The sequence below is a fragment of the Pongo pygmaeus genome, chromosome 20 (genome assembly GCF_028885625.2).
Source record: "Pongo pygmaeus isolate AG05252 chromosome 20, NHGRI_mPonPyg2-v2.0_pri, whole genome shotgun sequence".
In the NCBI taxonomy this organism is placed as follows: Eukaryota; Metazoa; Chordata; class Mammalia; order Primates; family Hominidae; genus Pongo; species Pongo pygmaeus.
This window is the reverse complement of record NC_072393.2, coordinates 5,912,430-5,931,327: the sequence shown is the minus strand read 5'-3', so window position 1 is coordinate 5,931,327 and position 18,898 is coordinate 5,912,430. Positions and strand designations below refer to the sequence as shown.

At 55.6% G+C, this 18,898-nt stretch overlaps 1 protein-coding gene across 8 annotated transcripts in view; it reads left to right on the top strand.

Annotated features, from left to right (window-relative positions):
* RFX2 (regulatory factor X2) overlaps positions 1–18,494 on the top strand; it is a 117,428-nt gene extending 98,934 nt beyond the window's left edge. For all 8 annotated transcript variants that reach the window (XM_054463128.2, XM_054463132.2, XM_063658006.1 and 5 more), the window contains 10 exons: positions 1,735–1,850; positions 3,773–3,891; positions 4,195–4,307; positions 4,823–4,977; positions 7,642–7,739; positions 9,048–9,197; positions 9,905–10,113; positions 14,725–14,878; positions 16,361–16,403; positions 17,059–18,494. In XM_054463128.2, coding sequence (XP_054319103.2) covers positions 1,735–1,850; positions 3,773–3,891; positions 4,195–4,307; positions 4,823–4,977; positions 7,642–7,739; positions 9,048–9,197; positions 9,905–10,113; positions 14,725–14,878; positions 16,361–16,403; positions 17,059–17,174 — 1,273 coding nt within the window. In that variant the 3' untranslated portion in view covers positions 17,175–18,494. The remainder of the gene's footprint in view (positions 1–1,734; positions 1,851–3,772; positions 3,892–4,194; positions 4,308–4,822; positions 4,978–7,641; positions 7,740–9,047; positions 9,198–9,904; positions 10,114–14,724; positions 14,879–16,360; positions 16,404–17,058) is intronic.
* The last annotated feature ends 404 nt before the right edge of the window (positions 18,495–18,898 follow it).

Sequence of the window (18,898 nt, the reverse complement as noted above, 5' to 3'; positions counted from 1 at the left end):
GCCTGAAGATGATGGGCATGGCTGTGTGCCAATAAAACTTTATTTATAAAAACAAGCAGCAGAATTGGCCCTCAGGCCATAGTTTGCTGGCCCCTGGTTTAGGGCCCATTCAAATATCGCTGCCTCCCGGTGTGCCTCCACAAGTGCCCACCCTGAGGGCAGGGGCCACGTTGCAATAGCCCCACGTGGCACCTTCACACCTGGTGCTGGGCCCTCTGCACAGAGCCACCCATGTATGTGTGTGGCTCAAAAACCCATTCCAGCTGCTCTGCATAACCCATTGACTCCTGACCACACAGCCACTCCCAGGAGTTGGAGGTTCCAGGAGAGAGTTTCCAGAGCATTCCTTCTGTACCTCGTTGTCTGCAGACATGGACTCTGGAGCTCACTGCTGTTGTTCAATTTGGGCCCCTGGCAAACACCTGTGAACCTGTGCTCCAGGCAGTGTGTCATTTTAGGAGCAGCAACACACATTTCAGGGGGACAGGCTGATGCCATTTGCATTTGGAAGCCACAGCCTGAGCCTGTGTCTGTGTGATGCCCACGGCCTGCCCTGAGCCAGGTGGTTTACACACACCTCGCCGGCATGGTCTCCCGCCTCCCCATAGGCCTGGCCCCGCTTTGTATTTGAGGAGGGAGGCTCCCTCCCTGCCTCCACCACACCACACACCGGGCTCCGAGGAGTCCAGCGCCTGGAAAGCGCTGAGTGTTTCTCAGCACTGCCTGCACAGGCTGGCCACCACCGTCTGGCTCAAAATGAAAGTCTCAGAACTTCTAAGATTGCACCAATAATAAGATGTTTGTGATTCACGCAAAGAATCTCCCTTTTATTTTATTTTATTTTAATTAATTAATTTTTTTTTTTTGAGACCGAGTTTCACTTTTGTTGCCCAGGCTGGAGTGCAATGGCGTGGACTCGGCTCACTGCAACCTCCGCCTCCCAGGTTCAAGCGATTCTCCTGCCTCAGCCTCCTGAGTCGCTGGGATTACAGGCATGTGCCACCACGCCCAGCTAATTTTGTATTTTTAGTAGAGACGGGGTTACTCCATGTTGGTCAGGCTGGTCTCGAACTCCCGACCTCAGATGATCCACCTGCCTCGGCCTCCCAAAGTGCTGGGATTACAGGCGTGAGCCCCTGAGCTCGGCCAAGAATTTCACTTTTTTTTCTAAGAGAGAAATGTTAGGGGGAAAATATATATCTATTTTCTCAAGTGTCCATTAACAAACTGTGGTTCATCCATATGATGGAATATTATTCAGCCTTAAAAAGGAGGAAATTCCAACCCAGGCTACCACTCGGTGGACCTTGAGGACATAACGCTCAGTGAGAGAGGCCAGTTGCAAAAGGACAAATCCTGTGTGACCCCGTTCCTAGGAGGTCCCTAGAGTCGTCTGATTCACAGAGACAGGAAGTCAGATGGGGGGGGCCAGGGGCTGGGGACAGGGATGGGGAGTGAGTGTTTCATGGGGACAGAGCTTCAGTGTGGGAAGATGATCAAGTTCTGGAGATGACGATGGTGAGGGCTGCACAACCACGTGAATGTGCTTAATGCTGCTGAGCTGTGCACTCATAATGGTTCCGATGGTAACTTTTGTGTTATGTGTATTTGACCGCAGCTTGTAAACATCATACACACACATGCCTGACTGAATCCTGCCTAGCCCCCCAGTCCTTGGGCCCACCCCCAGTAGGGCTGCTGGGCCTCATGGTGGTATGTGTGTTCCTGGCCTAGGTACCGGCCAGCCCAGAAGACGGACAGCCTCGGGGACAGCAGCTCCCACAGCGGCCTGCACAGCACTCCAGAACAGACCACGGCCGCGCAGAACCAGCACCACCAGCAGTACATAGGTGAGGGGCCTGCTCAGGTCCCGGGGCGGGGCTCCCATCTGCTCGCCACACTCCTGGGTTTCAACACCGGCAGAACCAGTGGCGTCCAAGCGTCTGCTTCCGACAGTTTTCTTATGAGACACCTTTTCAGTCAAATAGAAAGTTCTCGATAAACCTTCTTTCTGACATCCCTGAGACTTTAGAATAATCAGCACATGCCAAAAAAATTAATATATAAAATGACCGTCAGAAAAATGAGAAAATAAAATCAAATGACCATCAGAAAGAACACTAGAGGACAGGCGGCTCATGCCCGTGATCCCAACACCTTGGGAGGCCAAGCGGGGAGGATCACTTGAGCTCAGGAGCTCAAGACCAGCCTAGGCAACATACTAAAAAATTAAAAAATTAGCCAGGCATAGTGGCAAGCTCCTGTGGTCCCACCTACTCAGGAGGCTGAGGCAGGAGGATCACTTGAGCCCAGAAGTTCGAGGCTGCAGTGAGCCGTGATCATGCCACTACTCTCCAACCTTGGTGACAGCGAGATTCTGCCTTTAAAATTAATGAAAAAAAAAAGAAAGAACGCTAGATATTCTCTACTCAGGGTGCACCAGGATTTGCCTGCCATCTGGGCTTTCTTCCTTCTTGCCTGGAGCTTTTGGGGTGCTTCTGGTTCCCCAACATGAGGCAGTCTTGGCCTCTTCCCTGGGGGCTGCTCAGGGGACAGCGTTCTCCCCCAGCTGGCCTAGTGGTGGTGCCATCTCTGCCCCGGGGAAGGCCCTAACTCAGAGCCTGCCATGAGGGAGGGCAGCGGGGGGGGGGGGGGGGCGGCCAAGGAAGGCTCACTGGTGTATCATGATTCAGGTGGGCTCTGTACACACTCAGTGGCTTCCATGTAGTTTATGATCTTTTTTGAGCCCAAACAGAACCCTCCTGGGTTGAGTCTTCGGCAGAGATTGAGGTGGGGTCAGGCCCATCTCCAGGAGGTCACTGCAGGGACATCGTGGCTGGCCTTCTCCCCAAGATGTGCTGCCCTGAGCTGGCTCTGTGGGTACTTGCTGTGTGCCAGGGCCTAGGCTCAGGGCTTTCTCTGTGTCTGTATATTTAATGTTCCTGGGAAGTGACAATATTTTCTCCATTTTCTACCTGAGAAAACTGATGCTTACAAATTCCCTGACTGTGCCAGGTGCGGTGGCTGTCACGCCTGTAATCCCAGCACTTTGAGAAGCCGAGGCAGGCAGATCACTTGAGATTGGGAGTTTGAGACCAACTTGGCCAACATGGCGAAACCCTATCTCTACCAAAAAAAATACAAAATTAGCCAGGCGTGGTGGCACACACCTGTAATCCCAAATACTCGAGAGGCTGAGACAGGAGAATCACTTGAACCCAGGAGGAGGAGGTTTCAGTAAGCCAAGATCATGCCACTGCACTCCAGCCTGGGTGACAGAGCGAGACTCCATCTCAAAAAAACAAAACAAAACAAAAAAAACTGCGGGCATGGTGGCTCACGCCTGTAATCCCAGCACTTTGGGAGGCCGAGGTGGGTGGATCACCTGAGGTCAGGAGTTCGAGACCAGCCTGGCCAAAACAAGGCGAAATCCCGTCTCTACTAAAAAATGCAAAAATTAGCCAGCGTCGTGGTGCACACCTGTAATCCCAGCTACTCGGGAGGTTGAAGCAGGAGAATCGCTTGATCCCAGGAGCTGGAGGTTGCAGTGAGCCGAGATCGTGCCACTGCACTCCAGCCTGGGCAATAGAGCAAGGCCCTGTCTCCAAAAAAAAAAAAAGAAAAAGAAAAAGAAAAAGAAAAAACAAATTCCCTGACTGCATGGGATGGGGCAGAGCATCTGTTTCTGGGCCCCCATCCACTGTGGCCTTCCAGTTGTCCGCGGTGTCCTAAGAGCCCCGCCATTTCTGATGTTCCCGTGTTCCTCCCCCAGATGTCTCCCACGTCTTCCCCGAGTTCCCAGCGCCCGACCTGGGCAGCGTCCTGCTGCAGGACGGCGTCACACTGCACGACGTCAAGGCCCTGCAGCTGGTGTACAGACGGCACTGCGAGGTGACCGCCCCAGCCCAGGCAGGCAGCTCCTACGTGTCCCTCCTGGGAACTGCCAGCGCTCAGGCCAGGCGTCCCCGGGTGATGCTGAGGAGATGGAGCCCCGAGCCCCCCCACAAGCATCCTCTCTGAAGCAGCAGCCCCTCCGCATCCATGTCCATCGCCTGCTCCTCTCCTCTCTGTGGTCTCCCTTGGGATTCCAGGGCACCCCGCTGCAGCCCGGATCACGGCTGCTCACTTGACGTGTGCTGAGTGCACGTGATGGGCGCACGCACCCGTCTGTCTCACCGGTCCCTTCATTCCTAGGCAACTGTAGATGTGGTGATGAACCTCCAGTTCCACTACATCGAGAAGCTGTGGCTCTCCTTCTGGAACTCTAAGGCCTCCTCCAGCGACGGCCCCACCTCTCTTCCTGCCAGGTGACTGCCACACCCTGGCTGGGTTCACAGCCCCCCCAGACTTAACCCCCTGCTGACGTCCACAGGTAACCCACAAACAAAAGCCTCAGCTCTCCAAGAATCAGGGCTCAGACCCCTCTGCCTCCATCCGTGTAATTTTCAGACTTGGTAGAGTTGACTTGAAATTCACATTGCCATCCGCCCCTTTTCAAGGTCAGACTGTTTGAATAGGGAGGATTTTAGAGGTGACCATGATACAACCCCAAGTAGAAGTGACCCCAACCCACAGCTGCAGTGAGACACAGTATGACAGTATGACCACTGGCAGGGGAGGGACAGAGTGGACCCCAGGGGGAAACACAGAGGCGCCGGGAGCAACATGGAGGGAGGGGACCCGTCGAGGCTCAGGGACGGGGAGCAAAACCCCAGCTCCACTGTTGGGCAAAAGTCCTGCAGGCTGGCTCTCTGGTCACTCCCGTGGCTGAGTGAGCCCACCTGGGCCAGGCCACAGCTCACCTGTCCCCCTCCCTCCACAGTGACGAAGACCCCGAGGGCGCCGTCCTGCCCAAGGACAAGCTCATCTCCCTGTGTCAATGCGACCCCATCCTCAGGTGGATGAGGAGTTGCGACCACATCCTCTACCAGGCGCTGGTGGAGATTCTCATCCCCGACGTGCTGAGGCCGGTCCCCAGTAAGTGGCCCACGGCCCCGCCCGGCGCCGCTCCATCCTCTCTTCCTGCCTCCTCTGTCCTTTCTTACATGTACATCTTCAGCCACCTCAGACCGTCGCTTTCACAGAAAACCCAAAAGTGGCTGGGCGCGGTGGCTCATGCCAGTGATCCCCACACTTTGGGAGGCTGAGGCAGACAAATCGCTTGAGCCCAGGAGTTTCAGACCAGCCTGGGCAACATAGTGAGACCCCGTCTCTAAAAAAAAAAAAAAATTTAGCTGGGGCCAGGCAAGGTAGCTCACGTCTGTAATCCCAGCACTTTGGGAGGCCGAGGCGGGCGGATCATTTGAGGTCAGGAGTTTGAGACCAGTGTGACCAACATGGTGAAAACCATCTCTACTAAAAATACAAAGATTTCGCCGGGCATGGTGGCACACGCCTAGTCCCAGCTACTAGGGAGGCTGAGCCAGGAGACTAGATTTAACCCAGAAGGCAGAGGTTGCAGTGAGCCGAGATCACACCACTGCACTCAGCTTGACTCTGTCTCAAAAAAAAAAAAAAAAAGGAGCTGGGCACGGTGGTGTGTGCCTGTAGCCCTAGCTATTCTGGAGGCTGAAGTGGAAGGATCACTTGAGCCCAGGAGTTTGAGACCAACCTGAGCAACATAGTGAGACCCCATTTCTAAAAAAAATACAAAAATTACCTGGGTGTGGTGTTGCATGCCTGCAGTCCCAGCGACCCAGGAGGCTGAGGCAGGAGGATCACCTGAGCCCAGGAGGTCGAGGCTGCAGTGAGCTATGATCGCACCACTGCGCTCCAGCCTGGGCAACAGAGCGAGACCCTGTCTCAAAAAAAAATCCCTAAGCGAGAGCCGCTGCGGGCCATAGAATGTGTGTCCTCTGGCATGCGTATTTGTCCTTGTCTCTGACTCGAGGGGAAGGTCACCGTGGCTCTGGTGAGCTCTACCTGCTGTCAGGACACTGCCAAGAGTAGCTGGGCTGGGCTCGGTGCTTTCTAGAAGGTTCACTGGGGGCATGCAGGCCGGCCTCTGGGAGTAGCCTGCTCGCAGCCCTGGAGCCCTGGAGTCACTGTGCGGGAGGCCTTGGCCTTGGCCCAGGGCCGTGTGGGGTTGCTGCGCACCCTGGTCTTAGAGACGACCGCCAGCCACCTTCCTCCAGCCTCCCCCAAGCCCCACCGTGACACTTCCTGAGTGCCACCCCCTGTAGGAGGGGCAGGGACATGAACTTAGAAGAAGCAGCTGGGACATGGCCCTGGACTCCTGCAGCCTGTTAGGGTAGAGGCTGACCTTTAACCCCCAGCCAGACCCCACTTCCCAGCACCGTGGGATTCCAGGAGACATTTACACCCCAGCGCCCCGCCCTGTGATTTCCCACAGGACTTGGTGGGGTGGGGAGAGAGTGACAGGCACAGTGAGGAAGGAAGCTAGGCCCACGACAGGGCTCACTTGTGCCCTTGGAGACCTCCCAGGGCCTCCAGCTCCTGAGGCAATGACAGCACCCACCACAAGGGGGCCCTCGGGCCAGGCCCGTGCCAAGCTCCCCGAAACCCTGGGAGTCGTCAAGGAAGCTGGGCACAGAGGCCTCACAGCATCAGGACCACGGGCCATGCCCCTCAGGCCATCCACAAACATGCGGGCCCATTAGTACCAGGCAGCTCTCCGTCCTGTTGAGTAAACTCTATGCTCCCTTTGCTGGAAGATGGGAAACAGCAAAAGTATTGCATTTCTCATTTGGCCTGGCCTTGCCTGTCTGCCTGAAAACTGTTCAGGGCAATGCCTTGTTCGAGTTTCTACGTTATGGTGGGAGTTTGGGGTATCTTTCCTTTTGCATTTTAAAATATTTTTCTGGTTTTTTTTAGACAGAGTTTTGCTCTTGTCACTCAGGCTGGAGTGCAGTGGCACGATCTCGGGTCACTGCAGTCTTCGCCTCCTGGGTTCAAGTGATTCTCCTGCCTCAGCCTCCCAAATAGCTGGGACTACAGGCACCCACCAGCACGCCCAGATAATTTTTGTATTTTTAGTAGAGATGGGGTTTCACCATGTTGGCCAGGCTGGTCTCGAACTCCGGACCTCAGGTGATCCGCCCACCTCGGACTCCCAAAGTGCTGGGATTACAGGCGTCAGCCACCACACTCGGCCTTTTTCTGTTTTTTTGTTTTTTTTTTTAACAGTCTTATTATTTGCTTCTTATTCTAAGCCACTTTAAAATAAATTAGGAAGTTGGTAGAATGTATTTACGTGTGTGTGTGTTTTTGTCAAGGCCTCTTTCCCTTGGCACTGTTGATATCTGGGGCTGGATCGTTCTCTGGGGTGGGGCCCTCCTGGGCACTGCGGGGTGCTGAGGAGCATCCCTAGCCTCCACCCACTCCATGCCTGAGGCACCCCACAGTCATGACAACCATTAACATCCCCAGACATCGCCCAGTGTCCCCTGGGGCAGAATCGCACCTGTGAGACCCGCATAGGCAGTGGATGGTGACCAGCAGCACTGGGCCATGCCCGGTTCTTCCGTTTTCTAAGTGTCCTCGGTTCCCCGTCGCCTGTGTGGCTCGTTTTTCGTGGTGGTCATTTTCATTGCACTTGGGCCAGCTCTTACACTGAATGCTGATTTCCAGGGTCCAGTCGCCACCTTTCTCCCTGGTAATATCATGGTCTGTATCCCCCAGGTACCTTGACACAGGCCATCCGTAACTTTGCCAAGAGCTTGGAAGGCTGGTTGACAAATGCCATGAGTGACTTCCCACAACAGGTCATCCAGACCAAGGTACGTCCGGGGCGGGGCCTGGGCTCCCCAACTATGGCTGGGAGGGGCTCCGCTCCAGGACAGCATGAGGACCACTGTGCCCCAGACAGCACTGGCTTCTTCCTCGTGTCATGAGATTAACCGATCCCTTCAGAAAGCCCTGAGCACACTGCCGATGACACATCAGTGCTGGCAGGAAGGGGAACAACAGAAGATGTCATTGACGTCACATCTTTGGGTCAATTCAGAACAGATTGCGTGTTTCTGTGCTCATCTTATTTGGGAAAATTAATCTCCTTGCTGTGACCCTTATTGCCACAATCTTGGCCACAAATCAATCGAATTTGAAATGTAGAGCCTTGGCCGACTTGTGGAAAAGAAAGTGATTACCCACCGTTCTCACGAGCATTTTTTTTTTTTTTTTTTTTTTTGAGACAGAGTCTCACTCTGTCGCCCAGGCTGGAGTGCAATGGCACAGTCTCAGCTCACTGCAACCTCCGCCTCCCGGGTTCAAGTGATTCTCCTGCCTCAGCCTCCCGAATAGCTGGGATTACAGGTGCTCGCCACCACACCCGGCTAATTTTTTTGTATTTTCAGTAGAGACAGGGTTTCGCCATGTTGGCCAGGCTGGTCTGGAACTCCTGACCTTAGGTGATCCACCTGCCTTGGCCTCCCAAAGTACCAGGATTACAGGCGTGAGCCACCGCACCCAGCCATCACGAGCATCATCATGAGGTGAGAGGAGGCAGCTGCAGGGCACCCGCCTGCTCTTTGGAATTGATCTCTTAGGCAGTGATGCAAGTATTGATCGGGTCACTGTTAAAAATTCAGATTCAGGGCCGGTGCGGTGGCTCGTACCTGTAATCCCAGCACTTTGGGAGACCGAGATAGGAAGATCATTTGATGCCACGAGTTTGAGACCAGCCTGGGCAACAACAAGCGAGACCCCATCTCTTAAAAAAAAAAAGATTCCCAGGCCACACCCACTAAAAATGTGATCCTGTAGCACCCAGGAATCTGTGGTCTCAACAGCCCCCCCAGAGAACCACAGGGACTCTAGAAGTGGGCATGGCGACAGTTGTGATTCTAACGCAGCAGCACACGGGCTTCGGTTAGCGACGCGTGTGATGCGCCAGCGAGGTCTCCTCTTCGCTGATTCTCACTCACTGGGTCCTTAAGAATAGCAGGAGGTTCCCTCTTCCCTGCCCAGGTTGCTGTTTCCCGCTCCCTCCTCCCTGTGTTGTCCCTGAGCCCACGCACCCCTGCAAGGAGCGCAGCGGAACAGGCTCTCCCCGCGAACCCCTGCTCACCACGAGCCCTGGCTTACAGGTGGGCGTCGTCAGTGCCTTCGCCCAGACGCTGCGGCGCTACACGTCCCTCAACCACCTGGCGCAGGCGGCCCGGGCGGTGCTGCAGAACACGTCCCAGATCAACCAGATGCTCAGCGACCTCAACCGCGTGGACTTTGCCAACGTGCAGGTGACCTCCTCCACACCGTCCCCAGGGCCTGGGCTTCCCGCCATCCAGCAAAACCAGCAAAACCAGCAAACCCACCAAGTGGAGCCCGTGGCACAACCTGGCCCCTGCCCCGGGCCTGGCCACGGTTCTGTTGCATGACACGGGTCCCAGGCCAAAGCCCACCCACAGCCCCCAGCTCTCTCCACTCCATCATCTCTCAGGGCCCTCTGGAGTCCAGGCGCTGTGGCCAACACTTCTGCTTATTTTCCTCACAAAGGCCCCCAGCTTCCAGGATCGAGGCACCACGTTGACTCTCCCTGTGGCCACTTTCCTGGCTGTGTCCTCTGGGCTCGGCAAAGGGCGGGCCCACAGCAGATTCCGAGCTATGCTTATTTCAGGCCCTGGGTTTATCCATTAAATAAATAAATGCACACACACACATTTAGAAGTGACCCCTTTAAAACAAAACTAAACGAAGACCTCGTATAGCATGAGCTTTGATCCAGAAAGACCCAGGTATGGGTCCCCGGAAGCTGGGTAGGATCCCCCTCGGCTCTCTACTCTGCCCCTGTGACGGGAGACACAGGGCTTGGCTTGCAGCCGTCCAGGTCAAGGGCGAGAAGGCTCAAGCACAGCATGATGTCCCGCCCTGAGCATGGCTAGGTCCGGGGAGGGCTGCCGTGGCTGGGGGTCCGCGTTGCTGACGCTGGCCTCCGCCCTGCCCACAGGAGCAGGCCTCGTGGGTGTGCCAGTGCGAGGAGAGTGTGGTGCAGCGGCTGGAACAGGATTTCAAGCTGACCCTGCAGCAGCAGAGCTCCCTGGACCAGTGGGCCAGCTGGCTGGACAGCGTGGTCACCCAGGTCCTGAAGCAGCATGCCGGCAGCCCCAGCTTCCCCAAGGCCGCCCGGCAGTTCCTGCTGAAATGGTCCTTTTACAGGTTAGTCCCGCCAGACCTCTGAGAGAATTCTGGCGGGTGGGGGGCTCCGAGAGAAACTTCTAGAGGGTAGGGGGCTCGGCTGGTGAGCTCAGAGAAAAACAGGGCTCAGCAGAGTTGCAGCAGTGCCTGAACCTGCAAAAACAACTACCTGGCTGGGGGCCTCACTCATGACCAGCAGCTCCCAGGGGCAGGCCCAGAAGGCCACCGTGGCCTAAAAACTAAGTTGCAAGTTCTGCAGACAGAAATCATCACGGGGCTGGGCATGGTGGCTCATACTTATAATCCCACCACTATGGGAGGCCAAGGCAGGAGGATGGCTTGAGACCAGAAGTTCGAGACCACCCTGGGGAAAATATCAGGACCTCTACAAAAGGTAAAAAAACTTAGCTGGATGTGGTGGCATGTGCCTGTGGTCCCAGCTACTTGGGAGGCTTAGGTGGAAGGATCTTTAAGCCCAGGTGGTCCTGGCTACAGTGAGCCAAGATTGCACCACTGTACTCCAGCCTGAGTGACAGAGCAAGACCCCATCTCTAAGGGGGGGGAAAAAAGCTATCTCAGAACTGAAGGGCACAAGGAGGCTCCTGGTGAAATTTCGAAACACCAAGTTTGAGAAACAACCATAAAAGCTTCCAGAGAGAAAGAAACAGGCTGGGGATGGGAGCAGCATTAGACTTCCGAACAATGTGCAGAAACCCAGAAGGCAGTAGAGTGAGGACCTGAGAGCTCTGAAGGGAAATCATTTCCAAGCTACAGACCTACCCTGTGCAGACCAGGGCAGGGGAGCCAAGGCTTCCAGAGGGATCGTCCCCAGGAAAGGCACCAAGATGCCTCCTGCAGTTCTGTCAGGGAGTTTTAGTCTTGCTGAGTACGTGGAAAAGTGTGTATTTTTTAAAAAAGAGCCAGTTATTACCCCAGGAAGAAATAAAGCTGTTCTGTGACTGACAGACCCCCCCATGACCCAGCACATGGATGAGCTATGGCCACAGGGCCAAATTGTTATCCCCACCTGTATTAGTCCATTCTCACGCTGCTGATACAGACATACCCAACACTGGGTAATTTATAAAGAAAAATAGGTTGAATGGACTCACAGTTCCACCTGGCTGGGGAGGCCTCACAATCATGGCGGAAGGCCAAGGAAGAGCAAAGGCACATCTTCCATGGCAGCAGGCAAGAGAGCATGTGCGGGGGAACTCGCCTTTATAAAACCATCGGATCTCATGAGACTTATTCACTCTCAAGAGAACAGCACAGGAAACATCTGCCCCCATGATTCAGTTGCCTCCCACCGGGTCCCTCCCACAACACGTGGGGATCATTACAATTCAAGGTGAGATTTGGGTGGGGACACAGAGCCAAACCATATCACTGCCCCAGCCCATTGTGCAAATAAAGTTTTATTGGAACCTCAGCCACATGCATTCATTCACAGATCAGCTACAGCTGTCAATGCAAATAGAACAGTGTGACTGTTGGGTACAAAGCTGAAAATATTTACTATCTGGCAAGTGTGAAAACGAGTTTGCCTGGCCGGGCGCAGTGGCTCAGGCCTGTAATCCCCACGCTTTGGGAGGCTGAGGCAGGTGGATCACTTGGGGTCAGGAGTTCAAGACCAGACTGGCCAACATGGCGAAACCCCATATCTACTAAAAATATAAAAATTAGTCAGGCGTGGTGGTGGGCACCTGAAATCCCAGCTACTTGGGAGTCTGCAGCAGGAGAATCGCTTGAATCCGGGAGGCAGAGGTTGCAATGAGCCGAGATTGTGCCACTTCACTCCAGCCTGGGCAACAGGAGCCAAACTCTGTCTCAAGAAGAAAAAAAAAAAAAAAAAGAACAAGTTTGCTGACCCCTCAGCTGGCCAGCCAGCACCCCTGTTCTCAGCTCTCTCCTTACACACTCCCCTGGCCACGCTGCCTCAGGGCCTTTGCACCTGCCCCCCTTGCCTGGAACATCTTTCCCCCCACACAGCCACGCAGAGAAACCCATCATCTGCAGAGAAACCCCCCACCCCCAGCCTCTGTAAATAAGACGGCCCATTCTTTCCCACTTTGCATGCCCTATGCCCTGCCTTTCTCCTGGCATTGACCGTCACCTGTCATCTGTTCACTTGTCTGTTGTCTGTCTCCTGCATGATCAGGCACGCTACCTGAGTGCCAGGACCTTGCTTCTGTTTAAATGCTGGCTGAGTGAATGAATGAGAGGAACCACACACCTAACAGACTGTGCGGCTCTGCCATGGACCTAGCACACCATTGCCACATAACAAAAACACCAGTGTAGCCAGAAATTACAATAAAGCCACACTGGGGTAATGGGGGAGGAAGAGCAAGAGAAGACAGCGTAGGGATGCCGATGCCAGTCTCCATGGACAGAGGGAAGGTTGCAAGCGGAAGAATCGAGAAGAGCAGAGTGAGCGCAGGACTGAGGGGCCTGCCAGCCAGAGAAGAGCACATCTCAGAGCTGGAGGGGATCGGGGTCACGTCTGCAAGGTGGGGGTGCTCTTCACAAGGGAGACCGAGACACTGTTCCACTTCATTCTCTTGTTTGCTTGTTTTTTGAGACAGAGTCTCGCTTTGTCACCAGGCTGGAGTGCAGTGGTGCGATCTCGGCTCACTGCAACCTCCCCCTCCTGGGTTCAAGCACTTCTCATGCCTCAGCCTCCTGAATAGCTGGGATTACAGGCGCCCACCACCAGGCCTGGCTGATTTTTGTATTTTTAGTAGAGACGGGGTTTTGCCATGTTGGCCAGGCTGCTCTCAAACTCCTGACCTCAGGTGATCCATCTGCCTCAGCCTCCCAAAGTGCTGGGATTCCAGTTGTGAGCCACCACGCATGGTCTGACTTCATTCTTATGCACGTGCAGTGCCATCAGAAAAAATAAAAATTAGGTTTACGGGATTTATTTCTGTAGCACCCAGTAGAAAATGGTAGCATGTGGGCTGAGGCCTTGGCTGGTCATCCCCAAGCTCTGGCTGGGCCTCCCTTGGTGGTGGTTGGCCGATGCTCCTACTCTCTGGGAGCTGCGAGCCCATTTGGGAACCCACAGATGCCGGGGTGACCGCAGGCGATGTTCTGGAAATACTTTGGACTGAAGCATCGCACCAGACACCGGGGCTGTGGGGAAGCTGGTTGCAGAGTGCCAGCACCTCATCTGTGTGGGGGACGCCTTTGGGGAAAGGGGGCTTGGGAGCCAAGCTGGGTGGGCCCGGAGGAACAGGAGGGGGCTGGGGGCTTTGCAGCTATGCTTAACACTTAAGGATAGACAGCTTTGGTGGTCTTCATAGCACGGCTGTCTTTGCCTTTCTGAAGCCTGTGTCTTCTTTTTATTGCTACAATACCGATTAGATGTAACTGAGAGTTTATGAAAGTAAACTTCGAGCCGGGGCAGTTGGGCATTGGGGGCCGCCTGGCTTGTAGGCCAAAGTTTTAAATCAGGTGCCACTGTATATAAGTCCTTTAGGTCTTATAGGAGGATTGAGACATTGTTCCACTTCATTCTTTTTTTTTGAGATGCAGTGTTGCTCTGTCGCCCAGGCTAGAGTGCAGCAACATGATCTCGGCTCACTGCAGCCTCCGCCTCCCAGGTTCAAGCAATTTTCCTGCCTTAGCCTCCCAAGTAGCTGGGATTACAGGCATGTGCCACCATGCCTCACTAATTTTTGTATTCTTAGTAGAGATGGGGTTTCACCATGTTGGCCAGGCTGGTCTAGAACTCCTGACCCCAAGTGATCTGCCCGCCTTGGCCTCCCAAAGTGCTGGGATTACAGGCGTGAGCTACCGTGCCTAGCCCCCTTTGGTCTTATACTGATCCTTTAGGTCAGGGTCCGCCTCTACTGGAAAGAACCAGGTAGTATTTGCAGCCATCCTAGGAAAGACAACATAGGAATGGGCATGACGCGTGCCAGTGAAACTGTCTGTGGACACCAGAATGTGAATTCCATGTAATTTCCACGTGCCACCGGATATAATTATTCTTTTGACTTTTTCCAACCATTTCAAAATGTAAAGCATCGTCAGCTCACAGGCTGAGGGCTGGATGCGGACTGGATCTGGGCTGAAGTCTCTGAAACCCCTGCTTTCGCTGACAGAGACTAAAGCACCCTGGCTTTTTGTCTTGTTTTTAGGTGCCTGAAACCACAGGCTGAGGAATGGCGGGAGGTGGCAAGGATACGGGGAAGGTGGGGAAAGGCGCCTCCTGCTGGGGAGACAGGCACCAGCTGCCAGCCTGTGCTCTGATGCGGAGTCCGAAATGTCACTAAAAGACTCACCAGCTAAGATCCCGTCTAGCGCCTGTGCTAGCACCAGCCACAGTTGTGTTTCCAGCAGCCTGTCGCTTTGGGGCTGACTGCCCATCTCCCTCTCCTGTTCCCCAGGTGGTCTCTGGAACTGAGCAGGCAGGCCTGCCCCACCTGTCCGTCACGTGGGCCCAGGGTGTCGGCAGCCCGTCAGCCCCCCGTAGACTGGCAGGTCTTAGGATCACTCAGCCTCTGAGTTCCCCAGGGAACGTAGAGCAGGGGGTGTGTTGCTGCCATGAAGTCTGGCCCGGGGCCCGGGGCCCAGGTTCCATGCTCCCCTGAGGGTCCCCAGCCTCTGTCCGCTTGTCCCCAGCTCCATGGTGATCCGGGACCTGACCCTGCGCAGCGCCGCCAGCTTCGGCTCCTTCCACCTCATCCGCCTGCTCTACGACGAGTACATGTTCTACCTGGTGGAGCACCGCGTCGCGGAGGCCACCGGAGAAACGCCGATCGCTGTGATGGGAGAGGTGAGGACCCTCCTGGGTGGGACGGCTGGGGCTTGGCCGGGCCTGTGGGGAGAGGGTGGTGTGCTCTGAGCAGCCCAGAGAGAGGACACTCGCAGGTCCCACTGCTCTGCCGCCCGGACAGATCCGCAGCTCGATAAAGAACAAGCCACAGAAACGGGTCCACTCGTGCCAGGACACAGCAGTGTCTTTCAAAACATCAAAACCACAAGGTTTATCAGCACCGGGAAGGATTTGGGGCTCTGTCCAAGTTCACAGTCACCATCAAACCACTGGCTCTGGAAGGAGGTTGTCCTTGGGTGTCCTGCCACGCAGGGGAGGCCTCGGACACACCACCCAAAGTTTTCTTTTTATTGTGGTAACATACACATAGGGTGATATTTTCATGTTAAAGCGCACAATAAAGTGGCGTTTAGCACGTTCACAACGTGCAGCTGGCGCCACTGTCCAGTTCCAGAACATTCCATCACCCCAAAAGAAAACCCCATCCCCAGGAGCAGTTGTTCCCAAGCCCCTCCTGCAGCACAGCACCCACGCAGCCCCCTCCTGCCTCTGTGGATCGGCCTGTCCTGGACACTTCATAGAAATGGGATCACACACTGTGTGGTCTTTTGTGTCCAGCGTCTCTCACGGAACGTGACATCCGCGCTGTGGCCTGGGTCAGAGCCTGGTTCCTCTCCTGGCGAGTTGTGCTCCAGTGCGTGGCTGGCCACGCTGTGCTGACCCCTCGTCCCTCCGTGCTGCAGGTCGCTCCCTCTCTGTGGCCATGGTGAGCGGTGCTGCGTGGGCGTGTGTGGGCAGGTGTTTGTGCACACGCTCCCTCTCTGTGGCCATGGTGAGCGGTGCTGCATGGGCGTGTGTGGGCGGGTGTTCGTGTGCTCGCCTGTGTTCAGTTCTTCGGGGTCCACACCTTGGAGTGGACTTGCTGGGCTGCATGGGATGGCCTGGAGGAAGAAACGAGGTGATGCTTGATGAATGGCGGGGTCCCTGCACTCTTACTACCCAGGGGCCACAGCACTCTAAGAGTTGGTGGCCAGGGCCCCACAACGTGTGCAGAAACTGTGGAAGCTGTCTGTTCTCTGCACATGGGCGTGGACGCCGGGCTTTGGGGCAGCCAAGGAGTGGTTTTCCTGCTGTATACAGACTTCAGGGAGCAAAGATAATTTGGCCCATGGCTCTTCCATGCCACCTTAAAACCTGGAGCAGCCGCACCCAGGGGACCTTGGGAGCCAGCTGCTGTCCCCTCGCTGCCCCGAGCAGTCAGCACCCTCCACCCCCAGCAGCTCCCAGAGGCGGCCTGGACAGGGCACATGGACCCACCCAGACACCTGGCAGCATCAGAGCCACATTTCAGGGCAGGCCCCAGCTGCTTACCTGTGAATGGAGGACGTGGCTCAAGGCAAGGTTGGGCCGGCATCCCCAGAGCCCCCAAACAGCAACTGCCGCCCCTCTGCAGGCGCCCCTGACTCCAGGTTTCTCTTTCAGTTCAACGATCTCGCCTCTCTGTCGCTGACGCTGCTTGACAAAGGTAGGTAGGTGCGTCTGCGGCTTTCCCAGCACGGCTCTCCCAGGAGGGTGGTACTCCTGGCCGTGGCCTGTCCGCCCCATCTCATGATGAGCAGGTGGAAATTGGGGCAGCCCCTTGGGGGGTGAGGGCCCTGGGATCTGTCATCCGGACAGTGGGTGATGCCTGGGCAGCAGATGCCACTGAAGACTGGCTCGGCTGGGGCTCAGAGTGCCGCCGGCCTCTGGGTAGCCGCTGCCCAGGGACCTCAGCACCAGGCCTGGACCAGGCAGCCCCTGGTCTCCTGCGCCCACGCCCAGCAGGAGAGTGGGACAGGCAGGCCAGAGGGACCCCTGGGCCCCGTCTCTGCCCCACGCGGGTGGGAGGACCCCAGAGGCCCCAGCCCTGTGGGGAGCAGGCCCCAGGCCCATCGGCGCTGGGGAAGGGAGGCACAGGGCAGAGGCTCTTTCGCCTGGCCCACCTGGGGGCACCTCTGGGTGACGGCAGGGTGGGGGAGGACAGGTCAGCCTGGAGCAGAGGCCGAGGCGGGGTCCACAGGCTGCCACATGTCCTCAGCGCCCTGCCTGGCATGCTGGAGCAGTTCTCGGAACGTGCGCTTCCCCATCTCCCTCTCCTGCCCTCCTGTTGATGGACACTGACCCTACCCCTCCCTCCGCAGATGACATGGGCGATGAGCAGCGCGGCAGCGAGGTGGGCCCGGAAGCCCGCAGCCTGGGTGAGCCCCTGGTAAAGCGGGAGCGCAGTGACCCCAACCACTCCCTGCCGGGCATCTAGCAGCCCCGGCCGGCGCCTCCGCAAGGTTCCAGAAGATGCCGCCTGGTCACTCTGGGAACCTGGATTTCACCGGCTCCACCAAATTAGTGCCTCTTAGATGATGTGATGTTTACTTTGACTCAAGCGGGGGCTCCCGGGGTCAGTGTTCAAGAAGGAAAGCAGTTGTTGAAGCTACAGAAGCCCAGGCCGGGGCTCCCACTGGCTGTAGCTGTGCTCTGGGTCCCCAGGTCCCTGCGCAGCCACCAGGGCCACACCAGGCCATGGGTTCCTTGTTCTGGACAAACCCTCCTCTGCTGGAATCCTGGACTTTGGCCCCAGTCCCTTTAAGAGCTGAAGGGGCTTTGCTGAGAGCACTGGCCTCTGCACTCAACTGGAACCAATTTTCACCATGATTTTAAAAATTAAAAAAACCTGGCAGAGCCCGACTAGAAAGGGACGGCCTCTCCCCTCCTACCTGCCACCGCTGGGGAGGCACAGAGCTTGCCAGCATCCCTGGAGTCCCCTCAGGAATGGAAAGTGGAGTGCCCTTGTCTGGTAGCACCATGTGGGAGGGACCCCGCTGGGCGCAGTGCCCTGTGGCCTTTTAGAGCCAGACCTCCCTGCCCAATGCCCCGAGGTGGGAGGCCGGCTGTGCTGCAGGAACCCATCTCCAGATGCCAAAGGACTTGAGGGGCAGCTGACAATCGCTGTGTCCCGGCAGATCCGCAGCTCGAAAAAGAACAAGCCACAGAAACGGGCTCGCTCGTGCCAGGACACAGCAGTGTCTTTCAAAAAATCAAAACCAGAAGTTTTATCAGCAGCAGGAAGGATCTGGGGCTCTGTCCAAGTTCACCGTCACCATCAAGCCACTGGCTGTGGAAGGAGTTTGTCCAACAGGGTCCGTGTCACAGCCGCAACTGCAGAAAGCAGCCATCCCACGTGTCATCCAAACAGCAGTGCCTGCGTCCCGCTCCACGGAGTCTTCCAGAACACCTCCCTCTGAATTCATCCCGGAGCACCCCACCCCCAGCGAGTCCCACCTGGACCTCTTCAAAGTCAAAACTCTTCTCTCGGGACAAACAAATATTCGGGACTTTCAAAGCCCTGAACTTGAGACACCAAGTTTGTCTCCATGGAAACACGTAGCCGCTGCAGTTGGACAGCTGCGTGCTGGAGTTCTGTCCCCAAACCAACTGCAGAGAAGAAAGACGAGCCTCGGCCCAGGACGCGATTTCTAACGAAATGCAATAGTTTTCTCTTTTTGGAAAAATGTTTATACCAATAGTTTTGTGCGCTAATTGTTATTAGAACGTTTCTTATGAATGTGTACATTGCAGTATATTCAGTCCCAAATGTTTTGTTCTCATTCACACAGAAGGTACTAATGTCAGCTCACGTGGCCTTTAAAAACCTTACTTCCCCACCCGCGAGAGCTCAGAGCATCGCTGGGCCTGCGCCAGAGTGAGGGGTGCAGGAAGAGAAAGACGTGTGCTCACTTTAGAAACGAAAAGCTGGGAAAAATCACACTGTTTGTCTGGTCGTATAGCCCAAACCTGAGTTGAAATCAGACAGAAAGAAAGTCTTTAAAATATACATCTCCTCTCCTTGGAGACACTGAAGCTCACAGTTAACGGATTGTAATGCCCGGCTTTTCCTCACTCCTGGTAACCAATACAAGCTGGTTTCTGCCTTAGGCTCCGGCCCGTCTTTCTGATCCAAGAGGAGGAACAGAGGTGGCAGCGAAG